Genomic DNA, 22,381 nt, shown 5'->3' on the forward strand with positions numbered 1-22,381 from the left:
TACTTTCTGGGTCTAGGCTTGAGGCTGGCAATAGCTGGGGGTATGAGTTGTGGCGTTCCTTCCTCAGCAGCAGCAGCTATCTGAATATCCTGCCAATAAGTTCTTTGGATATTCAAGTCAGCCAGAATTGGTTTTGTCAATTACAAATGAGAACCTTGAATCGTCCACTGAGTGATAGATACCAACAATCCCACCAACAGCAATCTTGTTAAACAAGCTGGAGGTCTTGTTACACCCTGCCAAACTGGGGAGCTGACCCAGCTATGAGCCTGCTTCCTCAAGATAACGGCCCCATCCTCCTTTCCAGTCCTGCTCCTCCCCTTTCTGTGTTCTGGCCGCAGATCCATCTGAATTCTTTTAAAGTGCTGTACCCTTTTCCTTCCTGCCTGGCTTTGCAGCTATTGAATGTCCTTTCCCTGGAATGTGGTTATCGTCCTTTCCCTGAACTGCCAACAAGGTCCCTCCCCTCTGCATCCCCTCCGGCCCACATCCAATCCATCCTTTACGCAACAGCCAGAGCCATTGTCTCAAAATACAGGTCAGAGCAAGTCACCGCTCTGCTTAAAATCTTTCAAAGCTCAAAAATCTTCATTGATCTTTGGATAAAGACCAAATTCCTTAACATGACCCTCCAGGCCCAGCATGGTCCAGTTCCTGCCTACGTCTTCAGCTTTACTGGGAGACACTTAGGAGGTAGATGTCCAGGACGGCCCGATAGGGATCAAACGAAGCAAAGGAGAAGTCAAAGATGACACCTAGATTTCTGGTTGGGGCAAAAGTAGAGAATCCCCCTAGTTTATCAATCTTTAACATCTCAAAGGCATGCATCAGTCAACCTCACATCCTTTGTTGAACAAGGAGCTAGAAACAACCCCCCCTCCCTGCCCCCACTCACTCCTTCTTCAATCTGACATTCAACTACCTGACCAGCTAAGCACAAGCTTTAGGTTTCAACTACAGGTTTGAACGGCCTTTTATTTGCTATGTCCTTGACTTAGGCACGTTCCCTCTTAGAGGTTTTGTTTTCTCATCTATAAAGCAAGAATAATACTTCATATCTCTCTTTCTCTTTTGGTAAGGGGTTATTATCGTGAGTGGTGAACTTCAGGGCTACGACTGGCCCAGGCTGGGTCAGAGCTGGACATGACCATCCCCTATGAACCTCAGTAGTAGAATCTATTTGCCTTTTAGAAAGACCAATCTGGTTTGCAGATGGAGGCTGTATAACAAATGGGTCAAGACCAGAAGGAGGGAGCCTCCAGGACTCTCAACCCTCAGTGCCCTTGAAGAAATGTGTGGGGGAGGTGGCCTGCATGAGGGGTGGAACAAACAGACCTGCCCCAAACCTCAGAGCAACCTTGGATCTCCCACTGTCCACAGCTGGTCCCTGAGCAGGTGCTCTACCTCCAAATATACATGAACCCCTTTACTTCTCATTTCTGCTGCCACCACCATTGTCCAAACCATGATCCGCTCTCTCTTGCCTACTGTCCCTGCTTGTCTGGTCCAACACCTCTCCAGCCAACAGCCAGAGTGACCTTTCAAAATATAAGCATGTACTGTTTCTCATCTCTTGTGTCCTCCACTGGCTCTCCAAACTCTTCAGCCTAACAACAAATGTTGTAGGATCTGTATTCTGCTTCCCTGGTTCACCCAAACCCAGGCACCCTGACCTTATTCTTGGGCTTCAGAAGGGTCCACCTCTGTATTTGCTCCTCCCTCTGCCTGGGCAGCTCTCCCCGCAGGCTTTCACTGCACACCACCCATCACTGGGTCCTTACCTGCAGGTTTTACCCAGAGGTCAAGAGCCCATTTCTGAGTATACCTGCTCCATCACTCTTTGTTTCTTCACTGTTTTATTTCCTTCCTAATACTTGGTATTGCTTGAAATTAGATCATTTATACTTAAAGAGTTCTCCTCAACATACCACATTTACATCTTTGTTAATTTTAATGATACTAAGAATATTTTATACTGTCTGAAGGTCCTGATAGGTAAAGCAAAAATACCTCTTAACTCCTCTTCCCCCACCCTAGATCCCTCACTGGAATGACAGCCCTGTTTGTCCTATAGATCACTGATTTGTAAGTTCCCAGAACAGCGCATGGTATATTTGACGAACAGTTATTGAATGAAGAGTAAATCAAAGACCAGTTTCTGGCTCTTCCATATACTAGCTTCCCTTGGTGGTGGGGGTGGTGGCGGGGGAGCTGGAGAAGGGGAGGTCAGAGGCCAAGGTCCCCGGGGGGCTATGGATTTGGGCAAACTACATAGCTTCTCCAAGCATCAGCTTGCTTATTTATAAAACAGGGAGAAGAGAATTTATCTCATAGAATTCTGAACATCAAGTAGTGTCAGGGACACCATTAATTCCTTCATGAAGTTTATGGGCTCATGGGGATGTACTTGACATCATGCCTGTTAACTGCACAGCCTACCAATCTGTTCACTGTCCCCAGAGCATTAGAGCCATGCTTCACCAAATGGGCTGGGAAGAGCTGTGTGGGGGCAAGAGTTACTTGAAACAATCTGATGCATCTTCCTGGACCATTCGTTTTCCTTGGAAGTAATGCACATTATGTCTTGTAGCAAACTAAACATAAGCATTTATTGAGTCAAAGGGAGAATTAAGATGTAAAATCCAGGTGCTTTGGGCATCACCATGAGGAGAGCCATTGTAGATCATGTGGCTGGGTTGACCCTGTTCTCCCAGGGGAAACTGATGCGGAGAGTGGCAGAAGCTGGTCTCTCCATCCCAGTTAGGGTCCTCTCAGGCTCACACAGTGAGCCTCCCATCATCACACAGGACTCTGGTATGCTCCTCTGAAGTCCCTGGGCTCAGCAGAAACAGCAGGTGGCTTCTCTCCTTTCCCTGAGGGAGTAAGGATGAAGCCCAGAGGCCGAGGCCAAGACGAAAGTCCTGGGCTCTAATCCACACTCTCTTAATTCCCAACATTGCCCAGACCCTGGACCACCCTGTCTGCCTATCAGCACACCCCTCCTTAACCACCTGCTTATCTGGATATAATTACAGTAATTTTATTGGGATATCCTTACCCAGCTATATATAACCAGCATAGGTAACTGCTTCTGAACATAATTACAGGAGATGTTTACAGACCCACAATCACATAAGAGTAAATGATAGCTTCCTTTCCTCCCATTAATATGCCAATATTAGGGATCTGTCTGGTCCAATTAGTCAAATCCCAGCAGTGAAGGGGTGGGAAGGACCTCATATTGTTCCACTACCTGGACAGTAGGAAGGGGCAGCAGGGTCCCAGCCAGGGTTTTACAGCACGCCAAGATGTTTGCAGAGGGATAGGCTAACATCTACTGGGCTCCTACCCGCTGCCGGGCACTCGGGGAGGCCAGCAAATACCTGTGAACAATTCTGCAAGCCATATTAAGTATCTCACTTTGTGTGTTTGGAGCCCTTTGGAGAGGGCTGGTGTCCACTGTCACCCATAAAAAGCCATGAAGCTCGGTAGGGGCCTTTCCACGGTGCTACCCCACCAGCTCAGACTCCCAGGCCACAGGAGACCAGCTCTAAGCTTCTTCCTTACCTCCTGTGCTCACTGCTTCCTCTTCCTAGGCAGCCACCTCCACCCGCCCCCTGCTGGTCTCCGGCCCACGCACCCCCCATCAGTTCCCCAGGGTTGATGGTTGCCTTCTCCAACCCCGCCCCTCACCGCCCCTTCTTCCTTTCCCTGTAGGGTTGTTGGGTGTTATCTTTCCAGAAGGGCGGGGAGTTGGGGTGGGGGAGGGTGAGGCATAGGGCTAAGGCGGTGCCAGGCACCCGGGGTCTCCTACAGGCCCCCACCCCGCCCTACCAGGGGCGCCGCTGGGAGGGAGCTAGGCCTTGTGGTGGGCCGACCTTGGGCTTCCACCCTCCCGCATACACAAAAGGCTGCCTCGCTAGCACCGGGGAACCCTCCTGCACACACGCACAACTGCACAAAGACGTGCATACCGTTCCACTGCACGAACACACTCCCGACTCGGCCGGAGCACACGGCCGTGCACACGCACCGGCACACTCGCGTGCACACACGCGTACGTATAGACACCCCAGCGTGCGCCCTCACGTACACCAGACACACAGCGGGGTGCACGGCAGTGTGGACCCCCAAATGCCGGCCTTGAGGCCCTGACGCGCCCGCCGCCCTGCCCTGGCGCGCACACGCAGGCACACGCACCCTCCCGCACTGCTCCACGCCCCTGGCCGCGGCCCGGGCGGGCGCTGTGCGGCGCGGCGGGCGGGCCCGGGGCGGGGGCGGCGGCGGCGGCGGCGGCGGCGGCGGCGGCCGGGAGAGCGGAGGAGGCGGAGCAGGGAGCCGGGAGCCGGCTGGCCCGCGCTCCTCCTGCCGGCCGGGGATTTTCCAGCCTGGGCGCTGTCGCCTCGGACCTCCTGCGGCCGCGGCGGACATGGGCGACAAAGGGACGCGGTGAGTGTCGGCGGCGGCCCGGCCGGGTGCCCGTGGGGGCGACCTGGGCGAGGGCTCGGGCGGGGGTTCCAGTCGGTCACCCCGGGAGCGCCGACGCCTGGCTTCGCGGCACGCAGCTCTCCTGTGCCAGAGGTCTCCTGTGTGCGGTCGCTGGCAGGGCCGGGGAGACCCGGGGGGTCCTGGGTGGGGGTACCTAGAGCGAGGACCTGGACGCCCCATCTGGCTCGCAGCTCCTCGCCGCCGCCAAACACACACACACACACACACACACACACACACACACTCTCGCTGCTGACACCCAGCACCGACCGGCCAGCAGACGCAGAGACGCAAGGGGGCAGGTTAACACACAATGGCACACACGCTCCTGGAGACACACGGGCACACTCATCTATGGGCACACTCCTGCTGGCATACACACGGACATTCACTGCCACAAGCTTATCGCGTACAATGACACACCGTCACACACTCACTGGTACACACTCATGAACACATTCTTGCTGACAGTCATGTTGTCATACACATGTCACACTCTAACACACATCAGTTCTACCACACCTTCATGCTGGCACACTCATGGTGGCCTACACAGATACACACAGACACTGTCACTTGCACTCACTGTAACAAACACTCTGGGATGTACCCTCATACACTCATGCTGACACCTATCTCCCCAACACCATGTTTGTGAGACCCCACCAGCACTGGCCCCCCACAGACAGACTAAAGCCCACACACTCTGGTGCCCCATGGTCACAAGCTAGCGGACCCTGGGGCCGCTGACACACTCCAGTCCCTACATGGCACGAAGTGGAAAGACATACATCACAAAGGGTGGCAGGCCCCCCCAGAGCCTGAGAAAAATGCATCCCATCCACTCTGTTTCCCTCCCTCTGACCTCCAGAGGCCTGGGGTGGCTGGCCACCATCTGTCTGAAGCTGGTGTGGGGAGAGGGGTTCCTATCTTCTTAGGAGCTTCGGCTCAGAAAGGGAGATGCTTTGCCTCTGAGATGGAAAACTGGTACAAAATAGTGGGAGAAGCTGGGGCAGGGCAGCCCCTGGGGATAACCTCTCTAGACAAGACAAGCCCAGATCAGGCACTCTGGTTTGTCACCCCGGTTGTACTCCTTCCTTCTGCCTGCTCCTTCTTCCCTCTTCCCTCTCTCCTCCCCCTACCACTTCTACAAGCCCTTCATTTTCATTTTTTTTTCTTTACCTTCTTCTATCCTTGTGCCCCACTTCTCTCTCCTCTCTTCCCTCTCTTCACACTCCCTCTCTTCCTGCTGCCAATAATTATTTATTGCGTGCCTGCTGTGTACTAGGCATGGCATGGGGATCAAAGTCATGTAAGACCTATTCCTTCCCCAAAGGAGCAGCTAGACTAGGAAGACATGACCCCAGTGGTCATTACGTTTCGTGACCACGACAAAGCAATTTCACACAGCCTGCTGTCTGACACTCTTCCTCAACAGCGTTAGAGAGATCCTCTAGAGACTATTTTCCATTTCTCAGAAGAAGAAACTGAGGCTTGAAGATAATTTAGAAACTGCTTCCCAACCATTCTCCTGATATCTTCAAGGAGGCTAATTTTCCTCTTCTGCTTTCCAGAAGAGGAACCAGAGTGTTAGAGGTTACCTGATTTTCTTAAGGTCAGGGGACATCAGAAGCCGGGCAGAGGCTGGACCCCGCTTAGTCCATTTCTCTGGGGCTTGCCCTTGGGCAGTGCTAAACCCTTCATGGGCCCTGAGGGTGCCCTGCTCTGTGTGTGGAGGCCCCGGGCTCGGAGGTGAGGTTGCAGAAGATCCTGGAGCTTCTGCATTCACCTTGATGACTAGTCCTCATTGCAGCTGGCTGGCCGGCCCTGCGACCATGTCTTTGTCCTCACTAGGATGTGCGGCTCTCTCTTCTGCTATGGCCAATGTCCCCCAAAGCCAAGATCCTCCTGACCATTGAGATGAGACTTTTCTCCCTATGAGCATTAGGAGCCCTTGCCCTTCTCATTTATTCTTCCTGTGCTGCTCCGCCATCAGGGTGACTCAGCCCCTCTTGGGCCTTGGTTTGCCTCTCTGACTTGAAGAGGTGGGTCATTGCTCCCCATGCTGGCATAGAGTGCCAGCAGAATGGAGACCTTGTGAGCAGCCCAGTACCTGTTGGAGGCCCTGTCTTTGGGGTCAAGATCTTTCCCATGACCCCCCCCCCCCCCACTTGCCTCTAACTCACAGGGCCTTGGACATTTGTCCTTATCCTTCTGGACCTTAGTTTTCCTGTCTGTAAATTGGAGCTGTCAGTACTTAAGCATTTCAAGTCTCTGTTGTGTTTATTGAATTTGCTGAGCAGGGGAAGAGGTGCTGCCCGAAGCCTGGAGCCCAGGCTTGGCTAAAGTCCATTTGATGGATGGTGGCCCTGCTTCCCCCCCCCCCCCCATAGCCCCAGGAGGCCAGGTTTCCTAAGGAATTTGGAAGAGAAGGGCGAAATCAATAATGGGCTGTACCGTGCCTCATTTCAGAGGCCATGGGTTTCTTTCTCTGACCTGGAAGAGGAAACTGCAAATACCTCATACTGTAAGGTTCAGGAGTCATGGCATTCGTCTCTGCACTTGGACTCAGCCCCATGTGAAAGTGATAGTGAGAATTAGTCAGAAACTGTCACTGTCCTCTAGGAAGTCTTGGGGTCCAGGAAGGCCGGGGAGACAAATGTCTGGATGGGATTAATTACGGGGCAGGTGTTATGATGACTGTTCTAGCAAGGTGCTCTGGGAGCAATCGTACACCCATTCAGCAAATGTTGACGGATGGGGCTGGGGCTTCTGAGAGGAAGGGCCCCACTCTGTCACCGAAGGATTTAGAGCTGAGCAGGTGACTACACTGCAGGGTGACAGGTGCCATGGAAGGCCTAGGGAGGAGTCCCCACCCCAGTCCCAGTGGGGGACATGGTGAGGGACACTTTCCTGGGACAGAGGTGGTTCTGGAGCCCCTGAGCTTCATCTGGAAAGACGAGGAGGCCAAGGCGGCAGCCCTGAGGATGGCATTCCTGGAGGAGGGCGCAGAATGTGAAAAGGTCTGGGAGGCTCGAAGCACCCCGTGTGTGCGGCCTGTGGGTGGGGCTGGTGATGATGGGTGAGCCTCAAGAGAGAAACGCAGGCTAGTCAGCAACAGCCTGGAACGTGACTAAGGAGAGAGTCTGTGGTGGTTCAGGGGGAGTGTGAGAGGAGGGACGAGAGCAGATTTCCCTTGTAGAGGGATGCCTTTGGCAGTGGCAGGGGGGGCGCGGAGGGCAGAAGCAGGGAGAATGGGTGAGGAGGCCAAGGAGGAGCCTGGGAGAAAGCAGGATCCAAGCTAGGCTTGGGGAGAGGACGCAACTGAGAAATATGAATGAGGAGATGGTGTCCATTAGTCTGACTGCTCGGTGTCTGGTATGTGTCAGGGAACTTACATGCATGATCTCATTTGGTTCTCCCAGTGATCCTGTTAATGGAGGGATTGTTATTCCCTTTTACAGCTGAAGAAACAGACTAAGAGAGATTAAGTAATTTGTCCGCTACCATTCAGCCAAGAAGCCAACCTGTGTGTTCGCAAAGCCCTCTGCCGCACCGCGCTTCTACCCGGAGGGAGAGGGCTGAATGGCCCACACAGCCTCCCCCACCTCCCTGGCTAGTCCACTTTCTCTCGGGCTGTGCATCCCTTCTGGTTCTTGCTGTTCTTCCTAATTCAGCTGCCAACACTAACGATCAGAGTGAGATAACAGAAGGGACTTCCCGAGAGGCAATGGGATGGAATGGAATTCTTGTTCCTACAGATGGTTATGAAGTTTTCTTTGTTGGAAGGGCAGGAAGGTGGGTGTGATAGACACATGTCATCACTAGCTCTTCGAACCTTGGCTGTCATCTCTCTCTTGGCAGTCAAGCCCTCTGTGACTTATCTTGGGTGGAATATGGGGAAGTCTTGTGGCTTTGTCCAAGGATGCATCTGGGGTTGCTGGGAGTGGCAGTGTTGAACCTGACTTACCATCTCTGGTCCCCAGTCTAGGCTGGCTTCTGGGCTTCAGACTTGGCCACAGCTTTCCCTTCCAAGTTTGGGCATCCTTGCCTGAGGGTGAAGTTTTCCGTTGGCATGGGTTCAGGGGGCTTGTCACACCTCGGAGCTGTGACAATGGAAAAAGAACAGAGAGTCGACACCACCCAAGTGGCCTCCTGGCTTCAGCCAGGCCACCCTCCACTGCTTCCAGAGTGACCATTCTGGCCATCTGTCTGTCTGAGGCCGGCAGGGAGCGGGCAGCTTGGCAGGGAGCCAGACTGGAAGTTGAGGAAGATGTAGGGAGACTTCTGTCTGCATAAATGGGTCAGGATCCTAGGGGTAGGGATGGTGGAGGGAGGTGGGGATTGGAAAGTCCTGGGTTTGGAAGTGGCAGTTGCCTCGGGGAGCGTGGGTACTGTGGCGTAGGGAAGAGTTATGGTGTGTGCAGAGAGGAGAGTTAGGGGCAGCTGGGGCCTTGGAGAGCCCAGGTGCCTGAGGGGGAAGAGGGGACCAGCTTGGGCTACGCACCTGGGAGTTGGCCAGAAGACAGCGGCTGGTGACTGGGTGAGAGGGCTTTTGATGGGGTGGTGAGGGCAAAGCTGGGTCATAGCGGAGAGGGGAGGACCTGCTTTTCCCCGTGCTTGGAGCTGAGGTGGGTTTCATGGAGGAAGGGTGTGAGGCCCTGGGCTCAGGTGGTGGGGACTGGGGGTGTGGGAACCTGGGGGGTCAGGCTCAGCTAGGGGTGGGAGGGACACTGTAGAAATGCGAGCTGGTCATAGGAGAGGGTGTCTCCTGAAAGAGGGGCCTCTGATTGTGGCTGGGGGTCTTGGGAAGCCTTTCATAAGGAAGTGCCTTCTGAGCTGGGTTCTGGGGCAAGGGGAAGGCCAAGTCATCTATACAGAAATTGTGGACAGCGGCTGCAGGCCCAGGAGTGTGGCTGCTGAGGGACGAGGCCACCCTGGGAAGTAGGCCTTGGGTACTGAGTGGGTGAATTTCCTGGCAGTTTCTCACACATTTATCCATACCCCAGGTGTTTTTATTTCCCAGTTGGTGAGCTTCTTGTGGTTTGGGGGCTATTTCTGTTTTCTGTTTGCTGGTCCGTTATCCACCTCTGGGTCTGATTCATTGGAGGTGCCTGGGAAGGGTAGTTGAGTGCACTGAATCCTTCCTCCCCTCTTGACTCTGCTGTCAGCCCAGGGGCATCCTAAGGGCTAATATTAGGTCCTTCCCATTAGGGAATTCTAAGGATGAAAGCCATGTTTCCCACATTAGACTAGGTTTGGTGGGTGGAGAGCGGGGAGTCCGTTTCCTCCATCAGATTGTGAAGTCTTGAAGGAGAGGGAGGTCCCATCCCTATCAGAATGGGGTTCCTCAGAGTGAAGCCGGTTTCTCCCCCCATCAGACAGGCATCCGAAAGAGGAAGGTCTGTCTGCCCCATCAGACTGAAGGCTGCTGAGGGTGGGGTATGTCTCGCTATGAGTAGGTATTATCTGGGATGGTTTCAGGCTCCCTGTCTTCTGTGTGCAGGATGGGTCCTGCCCCAGGAGTGGCTGGAGTCCTAATAGGGGGGTGTCCAACCAACATTGGGGGTGGGGCAGGACAGGGTGGCTGCTTTTGAGAGGGGAACAAAGGCGTCTGTTGTCCCAGCCCAGCCCTCCCTCCCCAAGGGGCCCTGGCAGGGTCATCTCTCTGGAGACGCCTCCTCCTTCCTGGGACGGGCCCCATCTTTAGTCCACTTGAGAGGAACTGCCTGTTCCTTCCCAGGAGACCTGGTGCCAGATGAGGCTGGGCTTCAGGGACTGGACCAGACAGGTCCTGGAGTTCTGTATGGCTGAAGTCACCGCAGCCACTGAGTGGTTTTCCCTCTGCCGAGGACAGGGCTGGGCCTGGCTGGGACCACAGCTGAATCCGTGGGGCCCCTTGTACTTGGAGAGGAATCCATCTATTGGTCCAAAGAGCCTGGAACAAGAGGGACACTCTGGCTAATGTCAGGCTGGCTGGAGACTTACTCCTCGCTCAAGGTCTGAGCGTTCAGTGGCAGCACGGCAGGCACCCACAGGTCCAGAAACGGAATGGGTATGGGCCTGGGTGAAGCCGAAGGGCTCTCCCATAGTGGTTGTGGGCCTCTGGCCCCACAGCTGGTCCTCCTGGTTCTTTTGCGGCTCTATCCTCCTGCCTTCTCCCATGCCATTAGTGGGCATGGGTGTGTTTTGACTAAGGGCAGGGGCGGGGCGGAGGGTGGGGAGCGGATAGCTGAGATGTATCATCACTGGAGGGTCCCAGAGGTATGCTCTAAAGCTTAATCATTGCTGTGTGATCCAGGCACCACATTCACCCTCTCTGGGTCTTGGTGTCCCTGTGGAAGTCAAATCCTCCATGCTGTGCAAGGAGGTAACTCTCCTTGAGTTATCCCCTTTCCTGTGTTCTGCTAGTGGGCGTGGGGGTGACCTTTCTTCCAGAGGGTGCCAAAAGTGGGGGATAGGGCAAAGTTCAGGCCTCTGTCACAGACCAGTGGGACCGAGATTGCAGGGGAGCTGAGCCTGGGTGACTGTGGCTTGTGCCCTCAGCCCACTCTGATCTGATTAGCATAGACTGATTAGTATAGTGGGTAGGCTTTAGGAAGAACCAGATTTCCTGGTTTCATATGCCTGCTCTGCCACTTACCAGCTCTGAGACTTCTATTATTTAACCCTTCCTCTGCTGTAGCACTCTCATCCGCGAAATGGGGCAGCAACTGTGCCTGTAGAGTAGGTTGCCTCGAGGAGTAACTGAGTTGAAATAGGTAAAGCTCAGGGACAAGTCCCTGGCCAAAGGGCGGTATTTACTTGAGGTCAGCTCCCTCAGCAGGCTGTGAGCTCCCACACAGAGTAACCCTCTCTGATTCACTCCTGAGGCCTCAAAGTTCTTGGCACAAGCCTGTTTCATCATTGGCCCTTAGTACCCAGGTGGTGACCTGACCCAACACAGTGCCCTTCCTGTCTGTCCTTCAAGGCCTGCATCATATATGGCCTCCTCCTTCAGGAAGCCCTCGCTGATCACCCTGCTTACCAAGTACCTTGTGGGGTTTTTGTTTTGTTTTGTTTTGTTTTTTGCTTTCTTTCTGTCTCTCTCTCTCTCTCTCTCTCTCACTGTCAGTCTTGGCACTGATCCACTCCCCCACACCCCTAATGTGTCCTGGTTATTTACATAGTTGCAATGTCCCCTGGGTGAGACCAATGACACCTGTCCTGAGTCTTTTGTCCCTGTACCTGTGCAGACCTGGCATGGAGCACTGAACTACGTAAATATTTGTTCAGTGAATGAGGCTGAATGTAGGTGTTTCACTGGGAGAATATTTACTTGGCGGGGGAGGGGGATGGTCAGTATGGTTGGTGAGAACAATGGGATATCTTTGCCGGCTTTGAAACACCTACAAGTGATTGTGTGTGTGTGTGTGTGTGTGTGTGTGTGTGTGTGTGTGAGAGACCCAAAGGGCGGAGGTCATTGGATGAGCGGCTTTACTTGGCTAGGAGCATGTGTTTTCTCATAACCAGAGCTAGCCAGCATGGGGTTTGGTGGCTCATTCCAGCCTTCTTGCTTTTGGGTCTCCTGCTCCTCCCATTTAGGGGCCGTCCTCACTTCTTACTGCTTGTCCAAATCCTTCTCCCTAAGTAAGTGCCCCAGCCGTGGAGCCATCCCTTGCTGGCCCCAAGAGTGTGGGTTCCATTCCTCATCCCCATCCTCAGACATTTCCTGAGCCTTCCTGGGTCTGGACTGTGGCGTAGGTGAGTGTGGAGTCTTTAGAATGGATATCTGGGGGCACCTGGGTGGCTCAGTGGGTTAAAGCCTCTGCCTTCGGCTCAAGTCATGATCCCAGAGTCCTGGGATCGAGCCCCACATCGGGCTCTCTGCTCAGCAGGGAGCCTACTTCCTCCCCTCTCTCTCTGCCTGCCTCTCTGCCTACTTGTGATCTCTGTCTGTCAAATAAATTAAAAACAAATTAAAAAAAAAAAAAAAGAATGGATATCTGGATCTGGCCCCAGTACACCCAGTGTGGTTTGATCTGGCCTGAGGAGGGGACCGTGGCTTCCAATGACCCACCGGTGATCAAGGAGCTCTTTATGCAGCTGGAGAGATCTCCCCCTTGGCTTCCCACTGGGCAAGTACTCAGAACCCACCTAATTACTGGGGACAGCGTTCTGGGCACTGGATCCAGCAGGTTGTGGTCATGATCAGCTAATTAAACTACCCAAGAATTGCTCATTGGCCCTGAGGAGGGAAGGAAGAACGTGGGGGGTGGTGGGGCTCAGAAGAGTGTGAGAAGGCGAGCGAGGCTATGAAGGAGGCTTCAGACATGGGGCCTGCAGGCAGAGCTAGAAAAAGAAAGCAGGAGGTGGGGAGAGAGGGTGGGGGAGCTGGAAGAGAGGCAGACAGACAGACAGATGAGCGAGAGTGCTATCTGGGGACAACAGCCAAGTGAGATAAGTCAAGGAGAGGGGTGCTGACCTGGGAAACAGGGACCCCACTTCTTTGCTATCCCTCTGATACCCTGGATGAGCTGCTTTTCCTCTTTGGGCCTCAGTTTCTCCGTGCGTCAAGAAGGAAGGAGAAAGGGCTTTGGCCTAGGAGGGCCTTAATACTCTTTCCTTCTCAGTTCTACAGCTGGACGGGGAGAGGGCAGAGACAGCAGGCTGTCAGGCTGTGCTCTGTGCTGGATAGCTTGGCCGCCAGCAGCCCTGTGTCTGGAAGGGGCAGGCAGTGGGGGGAGTGTGATCCCGCCTGATATGGAATGCCTCGAGTTGAATCAGAAGGGAAGAGTCTGGGTGGCAGGCAGCGGGCAAGCCCTCGGTCTCTGTTGTGCTCTGTCCCTGTCTTCATGGCCATCCTCTGGCTCCCAAACTAGCCTCCTCAGTGGGGACCAGTGAGGGCCGTGTGGTGTCTCCCAATAGTAGCACCCCCGGATGTATGGGGCTCCCCAAAGCTAGAGCCACGAAGTCTGGAACAGGGATGGTAGAGTCCCGCAGACTTGGGCAGTTCTGCTGTCCAGCATATTGCACACCAGCTCCATGACTTCAGGGGACGGCTCTCTGGGCGTCAGTTTTCTCGTTTGTGCAGTAGGCGTGATAACATCACCTAGCACATATGGTTGCTGTGGCCCAGAGGGTAAGGATTTGCTGAAGCCCTCGCTGTCATTCAAGACCAGGAGTGGGTCTCAGCTCTTCTCTCTGTTTCCCTGTCTCCTGCATCCCCTCCCTCCCGCCCTGTCTGGTGCTGTGCACACAGATGAATATGCGGGGCTGGGGGCTGCACCAGGCTAGAGAAGAAGTTCAGCTGGAGGCAGGAAAGGGAAGTGAGATTGCCCAGAGGCCAGGGAGGGGCAGAGCTGGGTGCTGCGGGGCAGCCTGAGCCCCCAGCCCTATGGCCCCTCACCCATGACAGATTGTCTAGGGGGCAGTGGGGAGAATCTGGGGACCAGAAGCCGGGGCAGGGCTGGACACTGTGGAGGGCCCCAGGCTTCTCTCCCGTAGCCCATGCCCCCAGGTGCTGCGGTGGGGACTAGAGCCAGGTTTTCTGCCCGGGAAGCCAGCAGGCCACTGTTTCACACACTCCGATGACAACAGCCCTTCCTGGTTCCTACCCCTAGCAGGGGGGTGCCTGCTTGGAGCTGAGAGTCTTGGAGAGCAGCGCCAGCCTCCGAGGTCTGCTGAGGTCTGGAGGAGAGGCAGCAAGGGAGGGAAGCAAGCCGCCTCGCCCTCCCCCAGCCTCTCCCTGCAGTGCTGGGCTGTGACATGCCAGGGCCTCTGACTCCAAGGAAGCTGGTTACATAACTCAGCCCAACTCCCTGGTTCCTTCTTCTCTTCCTCCTCAGAGGGGCCCAGCAGGAGGACGGAGCTGCTTCGCTGGGGATTTCTGGGACTGAGATGTCAATGTGAGCAGCCCCCTGCCTTGGGCTGGTGGTATGTGCCGCCCACACCATTTCCGGGGGAGAGCTGTAGGGCCGCTGAGGTTGGCTCTGGGCACTGCCCCCCTCCCACACTCCTGGGAGTAGAGCTGCAAGGGGGAGAAGCCCTCATTAGAGGAAACAGGCTGTGTCCTGAGATAATTTGCCCACGAAGTACCCCAGCGGGGACCTGGCCTCTTTGCAGCCAGAGGAACAAATAGCCAGCATTTTTCAGTTTGTTCCACTAGGTTCCACAAACATTTCTCAAGTACTCGCTGGGTGCCAGGCCCAGACCTCCACTCAACTCGTGTCTCCACGCTGCCTGGCTGACTTGTGGAGCAGCTCTGCTCCTGTCCCCCACCTGAGACCCCTTCTCAGAGGCCTAGCCCTCCGGGGCTGGGGTGGCGGGGACCTCCATGATAGAGAACACCATGGGGGTTTCTCCGGGCTGGGCGTTTACAGGGTTGGCTTATCCCTTTCTCTTCCGCCACCCCGGTCCTCCCAAGAAGGGACCTGTGGATGAACACTTCGGGGCTGGGCATCTGAAGCACGAAGAGGAGGAAACATGCAAGTCTCATGTTGGGGCTGCTCCTGTCTTTTGGGGGAGAGGAAATAGATCATCACAACACAATAGAAGAAGGGGGTAAGGTGGATTCGTTTATACAGGGTGGGGGGGCAAAGCCCGCCGAGTGGCTCAGGGTCAGAGGCAGCTCCTCAGAAGTGGGGGACCCTGGAGCAGGCTTTGGCTGGTGAGTCTGTACCAGGCACAGTGTCAGTCCCCTCAGCTGCTGTTAATTAGGGGTAGGCGGAGGCTGCAGATTGTTTTTAAACAAAAAAAAAATTTTTTTTAAAGATATTATTCATTTGAGAAAGAGACAGAGGGTGCATGGGGGGTGGCACAGAGGGAGAGGGACAGAAGGCTCCCCCTTGAGCAGGGAGCCCAATGAGGCTGGGCTTGATCCCAGGACCCTGACATCATGATCTGAGCGGAAAGTAGACGTTTAACCTACTGAGCCACCCAGGTGGGGCTGCAAAGTGTTGGGGGGCACAAAATCTAGGGTGAAATTCAAGGTTCTGCCTCATGGCCTCACAGTGAATGTTGGGGCCTGGACGGAAGAAATGGGACCGATATAGGAGGAGACACCAGGTCCTGCAAACCCACCGTCGGAAATGAGGCAGTTTTTGGGGGGGGGGGTCTGTCCTGTTCTCTTCTGGTGGAGGACCGTCAGAGCAAAGACTTTCCCCCAGTGGAGGAGACCTGCAGAAGGTCTGATAACTTCTAGATGAGTGATGGACATGAAATAGGAAACAATGTCTTTTGAGAAACAGTGCTAAGCTTTGGAGCTGTGGGGTGGCAGTGGAGGTGGGGGACACGTGGCTTTGAGGTCCGTCTCTGGAGGCCAGGGGCTGGGTGGCCCAGACAAGCAATGGGTTGGGGTTCTCACCTTCCTTCTAGCAGGATCTCCAGTATCCCTGGTAGCTTCCCGGGGTTTTTCAGCCTCTGGGCATAAAGCTTCCGTTCTTTCTCTGTTGTATCTGTGCTAATGAAAGTGCCCAGCACATTAGCAGGATGATTTTATTATGGCACTTTATAGCCCCAGGGCAGTGGAAGAAACCAGGAAGCATTTTTAAAACTCAGTAAGGAGAACTTTTTCTTTGCAAGAGATTTTTTTTTTTTAATATCCTAAAAATGACAAAGATGATCACATGGGATAATGGAATGGTTAATATGCTCGTATTCATTTCTCATTTAGAGGGCTGACTTTAGGAGCAAGGTCTCAGTGCACAGACTTGAGACAATCTGATCAGCTCTGATGTTCACTTTTTTATAGTCAATTTTGCTTAAAAAAAAAAAAAAGGTAAAAGTTTTTTTGGTAAGTAGAACTTTCAACCAAAGAACCATGACCCAGTCCCAGATCGAGTCCTGTTCCAGGCCACGCACACAGCAACTTGGCTTCCTCCAGCCTCAGCTTCTGTTGGAGTGTTTGGGGGCAGGGATGTGCCAAGCTCCTGATCCTAACCTTTGGGGCACCCAGCCTCATGGTGATATATACATGTCCTTATCACCAAAGTGCTTTTCTTCTCCCCATTCTCCCACGGCTGGCTCAAGCTAAGCGCTGCTTCTGGCCTGGACTGTTACCAGAATCTTCTGGCTCCGTCCTGGTCCCGCTGCTCAGTCTAGATGCCCCCCACACCGTCCTCTTATTCTGAAATTCACACCTGACTCCATTTTTCTCCTCTGTCTTAGAAACTGGCCAGTTGCTCCCCATTTCCTGTAGGACAGTCCACATTCTCCAGGGGGCATTGGAGGCCCTCCACCGTCTGTGCCAAACTTCTTTCCCGTGCTCCTTTCCCAGCTCTCCCCACCACCCGGCCCACACCCCAGCTGCGCTGATTTTTTTGGATATTCCTCTACAGTCTTCATATTTTCTCCGCACTGTGCCTTTGTTCAAGCCGGCCTCTCTGTCTGGAACGCCTTCTTTTTCTGACTGGGCACAGCTCCCTTCTATTTGAAGGTTGAACTTCACCTCTGTGTGGTATAGTTGATCTGTTGTACTGAGCACCTCAGGTGTGACACCTTCCCTTGACTGGGCGCCCTGCGCCAAGGCCGTCAGTGTCCTCCTGTGTGTTCCCTTGCACCTTCAAGTCTTGCGGGTGGGATGGCGTGTTCCGTCAAAGCTGGCTGCTGACACATCAGTTTCCTGTGCTTGTGGGCAGACCTGTGTCTGGTACCTCTTGGCCCCCCAGCTCCTGATAGGGCTGGCCTAGCCTCGTGAGGTCTAGGTTTGCAGAAGTGAACTGAAGCAAGAGTACAAGCCCCACACACCCATGGGCGAGTGTGCAAACTACACACTTCTGACACCCATGGCTGTTGTACTCATATACGTAGGGGCCAGAACTGGGTGGAGGTGTGAGTCAGGGAAGATTCCCTGGAGGAAGCGAGCCCTGAGCTGCTGACCCAAAGGAGAGGCACTCTTTCCCTCTTCTCACTTCCTTCCTGGCCCTAGCGCTTTAAGAAAACAGCTGACACCGGCTGTGGAAAGGGAAATGTCAGTATTGTGAGTTGGGGGTTGGGATCTCTGAGTCTGGAGGTGATTAAATCAGGCACGTGCCTCCCTCCCTTCCTTCCCTGCCCTCCCTCCTTTCCATCCCCTCCTCCCCCCCTCCCTCCCAGTAATCCCTCCCCTTCCCTTCCTTCCTCCCTCCTTTCCCAGTCTCCTTTATCTTCTTCTCCCTTCTCCCTCTTCCCTCCCCTCCCTGCCTCCTGCCCCCCTCCTTCCCTCCCTCCTCCCTCCCCTCCCTGCCTCCTGCCCCCCTCCTTCCCTCCCTCCTCCCTCCCCTCCCTGCCTCCTGCCCCCCTCCTTCCCTCCCTCCTCCCTCCCCTCCCTGCCTCCCTTTCACATACATTTCTGAACCTCTAGCACACGCCAAATACCGGGGGCTACAAAACTGATCAGATAAAACATATCTTTATATTTTTCTGCCTTCCTAATGTTCATGTTGGAACCTCCCCTTTATCTGTCTCAGGGGATCTGAGTTCAAGTGTTGGCATGTCACTGATAGCTCTGTGCCTCTGGGCCGGTCAAGTCACTTCTCTGAGCTTTAGTTTCCTGTGTATACCATGGAGATGATAATACCCTCCTCCTGAGACTACAGTGGATCATATGTGTGAGGTGCCCAGCAGGCGCCTTTGATGGTAGTTCCTCACTGAGTGAGAGCCACTCTCCAGCTGGAAGCCGAATCCGGCATGTCCTCCTTGACCAGCACAGGGCCAGGCACACAGTACAGCGGCGTGCTCAATCATCCCAGTTTTCCTGGGACTGTCTTGGTCCATCTCGGGACACTCCTTTGTCTTGGGTGACTGTGGACAGGTGGTCACCCTACACTACATTCTCTGTAAGGGTTTGTAGAACGGACATATGAGTGGGTAAATCATAAGGCAAGGACAGAGCTGGGACTTGGGCAAGCAAAAGCAAGCATGGGGCAGCTGGCTTGTCGGGGGAGAGGTGGTCTCGTGAAGGGTCTGGGTGGCGGAGCAGGTGGGAGGTGGGCTCGGGACCTTCTGCTGCTTGGCAGCATGGGGAAAGGTACAGGCCCTGAGTCTGCGAGGCTATTGCTTTTAAGCAAGCTTCAGGCTTCCAAAGCATATGCACTCGTTGTCTGATCCCCTTTTTCTAGGAAGGCCTGTAATAAGCTACTGGCTGCTCCTCTGCCTCAGAAGCTGGAGGCCTCTTGTTCCTCATGGGACACACGGTGTTCCTCAGGACACGCGATGTTCCTCAGGAGCTGTGTACTCCAGACTGTGAAGAGACTAGGCCGAGGTCCAGGCTGGGACATGGGACAGTAGGGCTCTAGCCCCATCCCCTGGTCCTGGCCCAAAGACCTAGCAAGGCCTCAGTTCCCCACCTGTTCCCTGAGGATCCAGCCCTTCCTGCCAGGGTGTCTGTGAGATGTCACCTGCAAAGGTCCCTTGGCATGTCTTGCCCAGAGAAGGCATACAACGCGTGTCCTCTGTTGTTCCTTTCTGTAAATGGGGACAATACAATCAGCTCTGCCTACCTTCCGGGGCCGATGTGTAGACCAGATGGGATGCGGGATGTGGGAACAGTGGGTAAACAGTGTCATAGCCTTCAAATATTTGGGGCTGGGGTTCTTGGTAGGGCTGTTTCTGCTGGCCCAGGGGTCCAGGCACAGGTGGGGGCGACCCTTCCCACCCAGGCATGGAGGACCCTCCTGGAGGCGTGCTCCAGGATCACAGAGAAGTCCAGCGCTGCTGTCCACGGGAGCACGCACACTCCGTGGGCCGGTCCTGCGCTCAGACGAGCTCTGCTGCTTCTGAAACCGTGGCGAGAGGGAGACAGACAGCCACCCAGACTTGGTCCTGTGGCAGGGAGAGTTTAGTCGCTGCAGGATGCGTGACCAGAAGAAGGAATGTCCTCCGGAGCCTCCTCTGTCGGTTGGGCTGGAGGCAGGGCCTTTGTGAAGGCGGGTGGTGTTCAGATCGCCTCTGGGCCCTTCCTCCAGCCCAGGGGCGGACTCACCGTGAGGCTGGCGCGGCTTCAGCTTCAGACCCTCTGTGCTCCGGGGCCCCTTCCGAGACCTAGCGCTGTGTCCACGGACTCAGAGGTTCTGTGAAAGGTGCAAAAAGAAGATATTTTTGTACTCTTCTTTTCTCTTTTTTCTTTTTTTAAAGAGGGCTTCCAAACTCTATGAACTCATTCAAGCCTCGATCCGCCCCTGCTCGGGCCAGGTGGTCCTTTGTGCCAGGATGTTGGCGCCATGTCCCTGCGTGTGCTCGGGGAGGTCTCACCCCACACATGCGGACCTGGTCATCAGTTACGGCCCTCCCTGCTGAGGCAGGACCCAAAAGCCATCTGGGTGAGCCACTTCCGGGCCAGACCCAGCTGCCAAACTCCCTGGCTGTGTAAAGGAGAGACTGGAGAAGTCCTTCGGCCCTCAGTCTTATTCATCTGTAACGTGGACATCATCCCTACGTGAAAAGGCCTGGAAAGGTCTAAATAATGTGCCACAGGTGAAACCGCCTGGGACAGCCCCCGGCTTGTCACGGGAGCTCAGTAAATGAGTGAAACCTGGATAGAGATGGGGAAGGGGTGGGGTAGGGAGATTTGGAGGCTTGGGGGAATGGGGTGGGGGCACCCCTTCCATTGGGGTCTCTGTCAGATTCACCTATACTGTGCTGGGCCTGGTGCCGGGATTCAGACAGCTGGGGTGGGGTGCCGGTGGTCAGATGAGCTAAGAGGGGGAAAAGGATTTATTAGCTGTGGAGTACAGTTTCCTGGGAAGGGGCCATTGTAAACTGAGTGGCCCTTTGGTGGGGGAGGGCAGAGTGGAAATCTGGATCGAACTTTCCTGCTGCTGGGGGTGAGAGGTCACCAGCCTGACCTGTTTTGTTTGAGTGAAGCAGCCCAAGCAGGCAAGCCAGACCTTTCCTGCTTAGAAGGGAAACCAGGCCGGCAGGGTGCGCTGCTTCCCACGTCGTGCACCCCGGCGCTGAGCTGGGGAAAGGGGAAGGTAGCTTAATGACGGCGGTCCCGTCCCTCACAACTTCTGCGCCCCCTTCAGGGAGGGGAGGGAACGGCAGTGAGGTGGGGACTAGGAGGAAGGAATAGAAACTTTGGTGTGAGGCTACCTTTCAAATCCAGCCACTATTGCTTATGTCTCTGACCTTGAAACAGTTACCTAATCTTTCTGAACCTCTGTTTTCCTATCTTTAAAATGGGGGTGATAATATTCTCTCCCCACTGCCTGGGTTGTAGTAAGGCCGAAATGAGATGGTGTAGGGCTTAGCACTGGCACACAGTAGGTGATCAGTAAATACTGATTATCCCTCACTCCTCCCCCATGACCCTCATCCAACTGTCTTGCATTCTACTCCATTATCCTTATGCGTATACCCTTGGTTGGACTGGGATCCCCGAGGGCACAGGTTATGTTTTATTCATTCGTCACTACACCCCCAGCCCTGGCACAGTATCTTTCAGACACCCTGAACTAGTTGGCAAGAAGCTGCACTGGGTCAAAGAAAAGTGCAGGAAGTTTAAGCCAGAAACTCACTTACTGAACACCTACTGTGCGCTCCTGCCAGAGGCCTAATGGGTGGTCTGTGCCCTGCCTGTCAGTAGTAACTTGAATGGCCAATGACTGTCAGTAGTAATTTGCTGTCACCTTCTGTACCAGCGACTTTCTTTTCTTTTCTTCTGGTCCCAGTACCTGGCACAGGGGGTACCCATACATTTTTGGTGAATGAATGGCTGCCTTCCTCCCCTCTCTCCCCCCACCTTTCTGAAGTCAGACTTTGTGTCCCAGCCACTTTCCAGCTGTGGCAAGTCACCCTGCCTTGTTCGGCTTCAGCTTCCTCCTCTTTAAAACAGGGAAAATAGTGGTATCAGATGTCCAAGGGCCCAACTGTGCCTAAGAACAAGGTAAGCACCCCATAATGTCAGCTGCTGTTTTTGCATGATCTCCAGGGGTCTTTGTCATCTGGCAGGGGGACCATTCCATTCCTGCAGACCCTCTCTGCTGGACTCACAATGGATTTGGAGCTCAGTGCAAACTGTTTATGTTTCCCCGGCTGAGTTTATTACCCAGGCAGGCTTTACTGCAATTAATTACTAGCAGAGCAAATAACTTGTCCCTGGGAGGCTGGGCTTGGCATAAACATTTACATCCAGCCAGGGGCCAGCCCAGGGGCTAGGCTCTTTCCTCCAGGCTCTGGAACAGAGGGAGATCAGAGGATCAGGCTGAGAGGCGTAGGATGGGGTGGGGTGCCAAAGAGAAACAGCTTTCCTTCAATTGCTTTTCCTGGAGGACTCCTTAGCCCTTGAGGTGCTGGGCCTCTGCTTTCTCTTTTCATCTCCCTCGCTGCCCCACAAGGAGAGTCCCTGTGTGCAGATGGGGAAATCGAGGCTCAGCTAAATTAAGCAGCCTGCTTAAAGCCACAGAACCTGCAGGAGGGGCAGGAGGTGAAGGTTCAAGTGGTAGCACTGTGGAAAAATAGACTGGGAAAGAGAGGCTAGAAGATGGGAAATCACCGAGGGATTGCTTGTTGGTTCTCTTGTTCATTCGCCACATGTTTGTCCGGCCCCCGTGAGGGGAGCCTGAGGAGGCGGTGCTGACTGTTAGTGACGATTGAGACTGACCAACTCCACACTGAGTTCCAGAAACTCCCTCAGGATGGTCCCATTAACAGTCAAACATGTGGCAGAGGCAGTTTCTTGGAGGACAGGAAGGAGGTGGCTTTTGTGGGTCTCTAGAGCTCAGAGCCCCACTGTCTTACACAGAGAGGTGGCCTGAAGGGGAGTAATCTTCAAAAAAAACCAAACAAACAAACAAAAAAAACAAAAAAAAGCACCGGAAGGGTCCCTGGATGGCTCAGTCAGTTAGGCATCTCCCTCTTGATTTGGGCTCAGGTCATGATCTCAGGGTCGTGAGATTGAGCCCCACGTCTGGGTCCGTGGTGTCATGGGGCCTGC

At 54.3% G+C, this 22,381-nt stretch overlaps 1 protein-coding gene across 1 annotated transcript in view; it reads left to right on the top strand.

The window, feature by feature from the left end:
* The first annotated feature begins 4,171 nt into the window (after nt 1-4,171).
* Nucleotides 4,172-22,381, top strand: part of ARRB1 (arrestin beta 1) — a 69,720-nt gene continuing 51,510 nt past the window's right edge. Inside the window, exon 1 of the mRNA XM_047691562.1 lies at nt 4,172-4,449. Coding sequence (XP_047547518.1) covers nt 4,430-4,449 — 20 coding nt within the window. The 5' untranslated portion in view covers nt 4,172-4,429. The remainder of the gene's footprint in view (nt 4,450-22,381) is intronic.

Source organism: Lutra lutra, chromosome 10, assembly GCF_902655055.1.
Source record: "Lutra lutra chromosome 10, mLutLut1.2, whole genome shotgun sequence".
In the NCBI taxonomy this organism is placed as follows: Eukaryota; Metazoa; Chordata; class Mammalia; order Carnivora; family Mustelidae; genus Lutra; species Lutra lutra.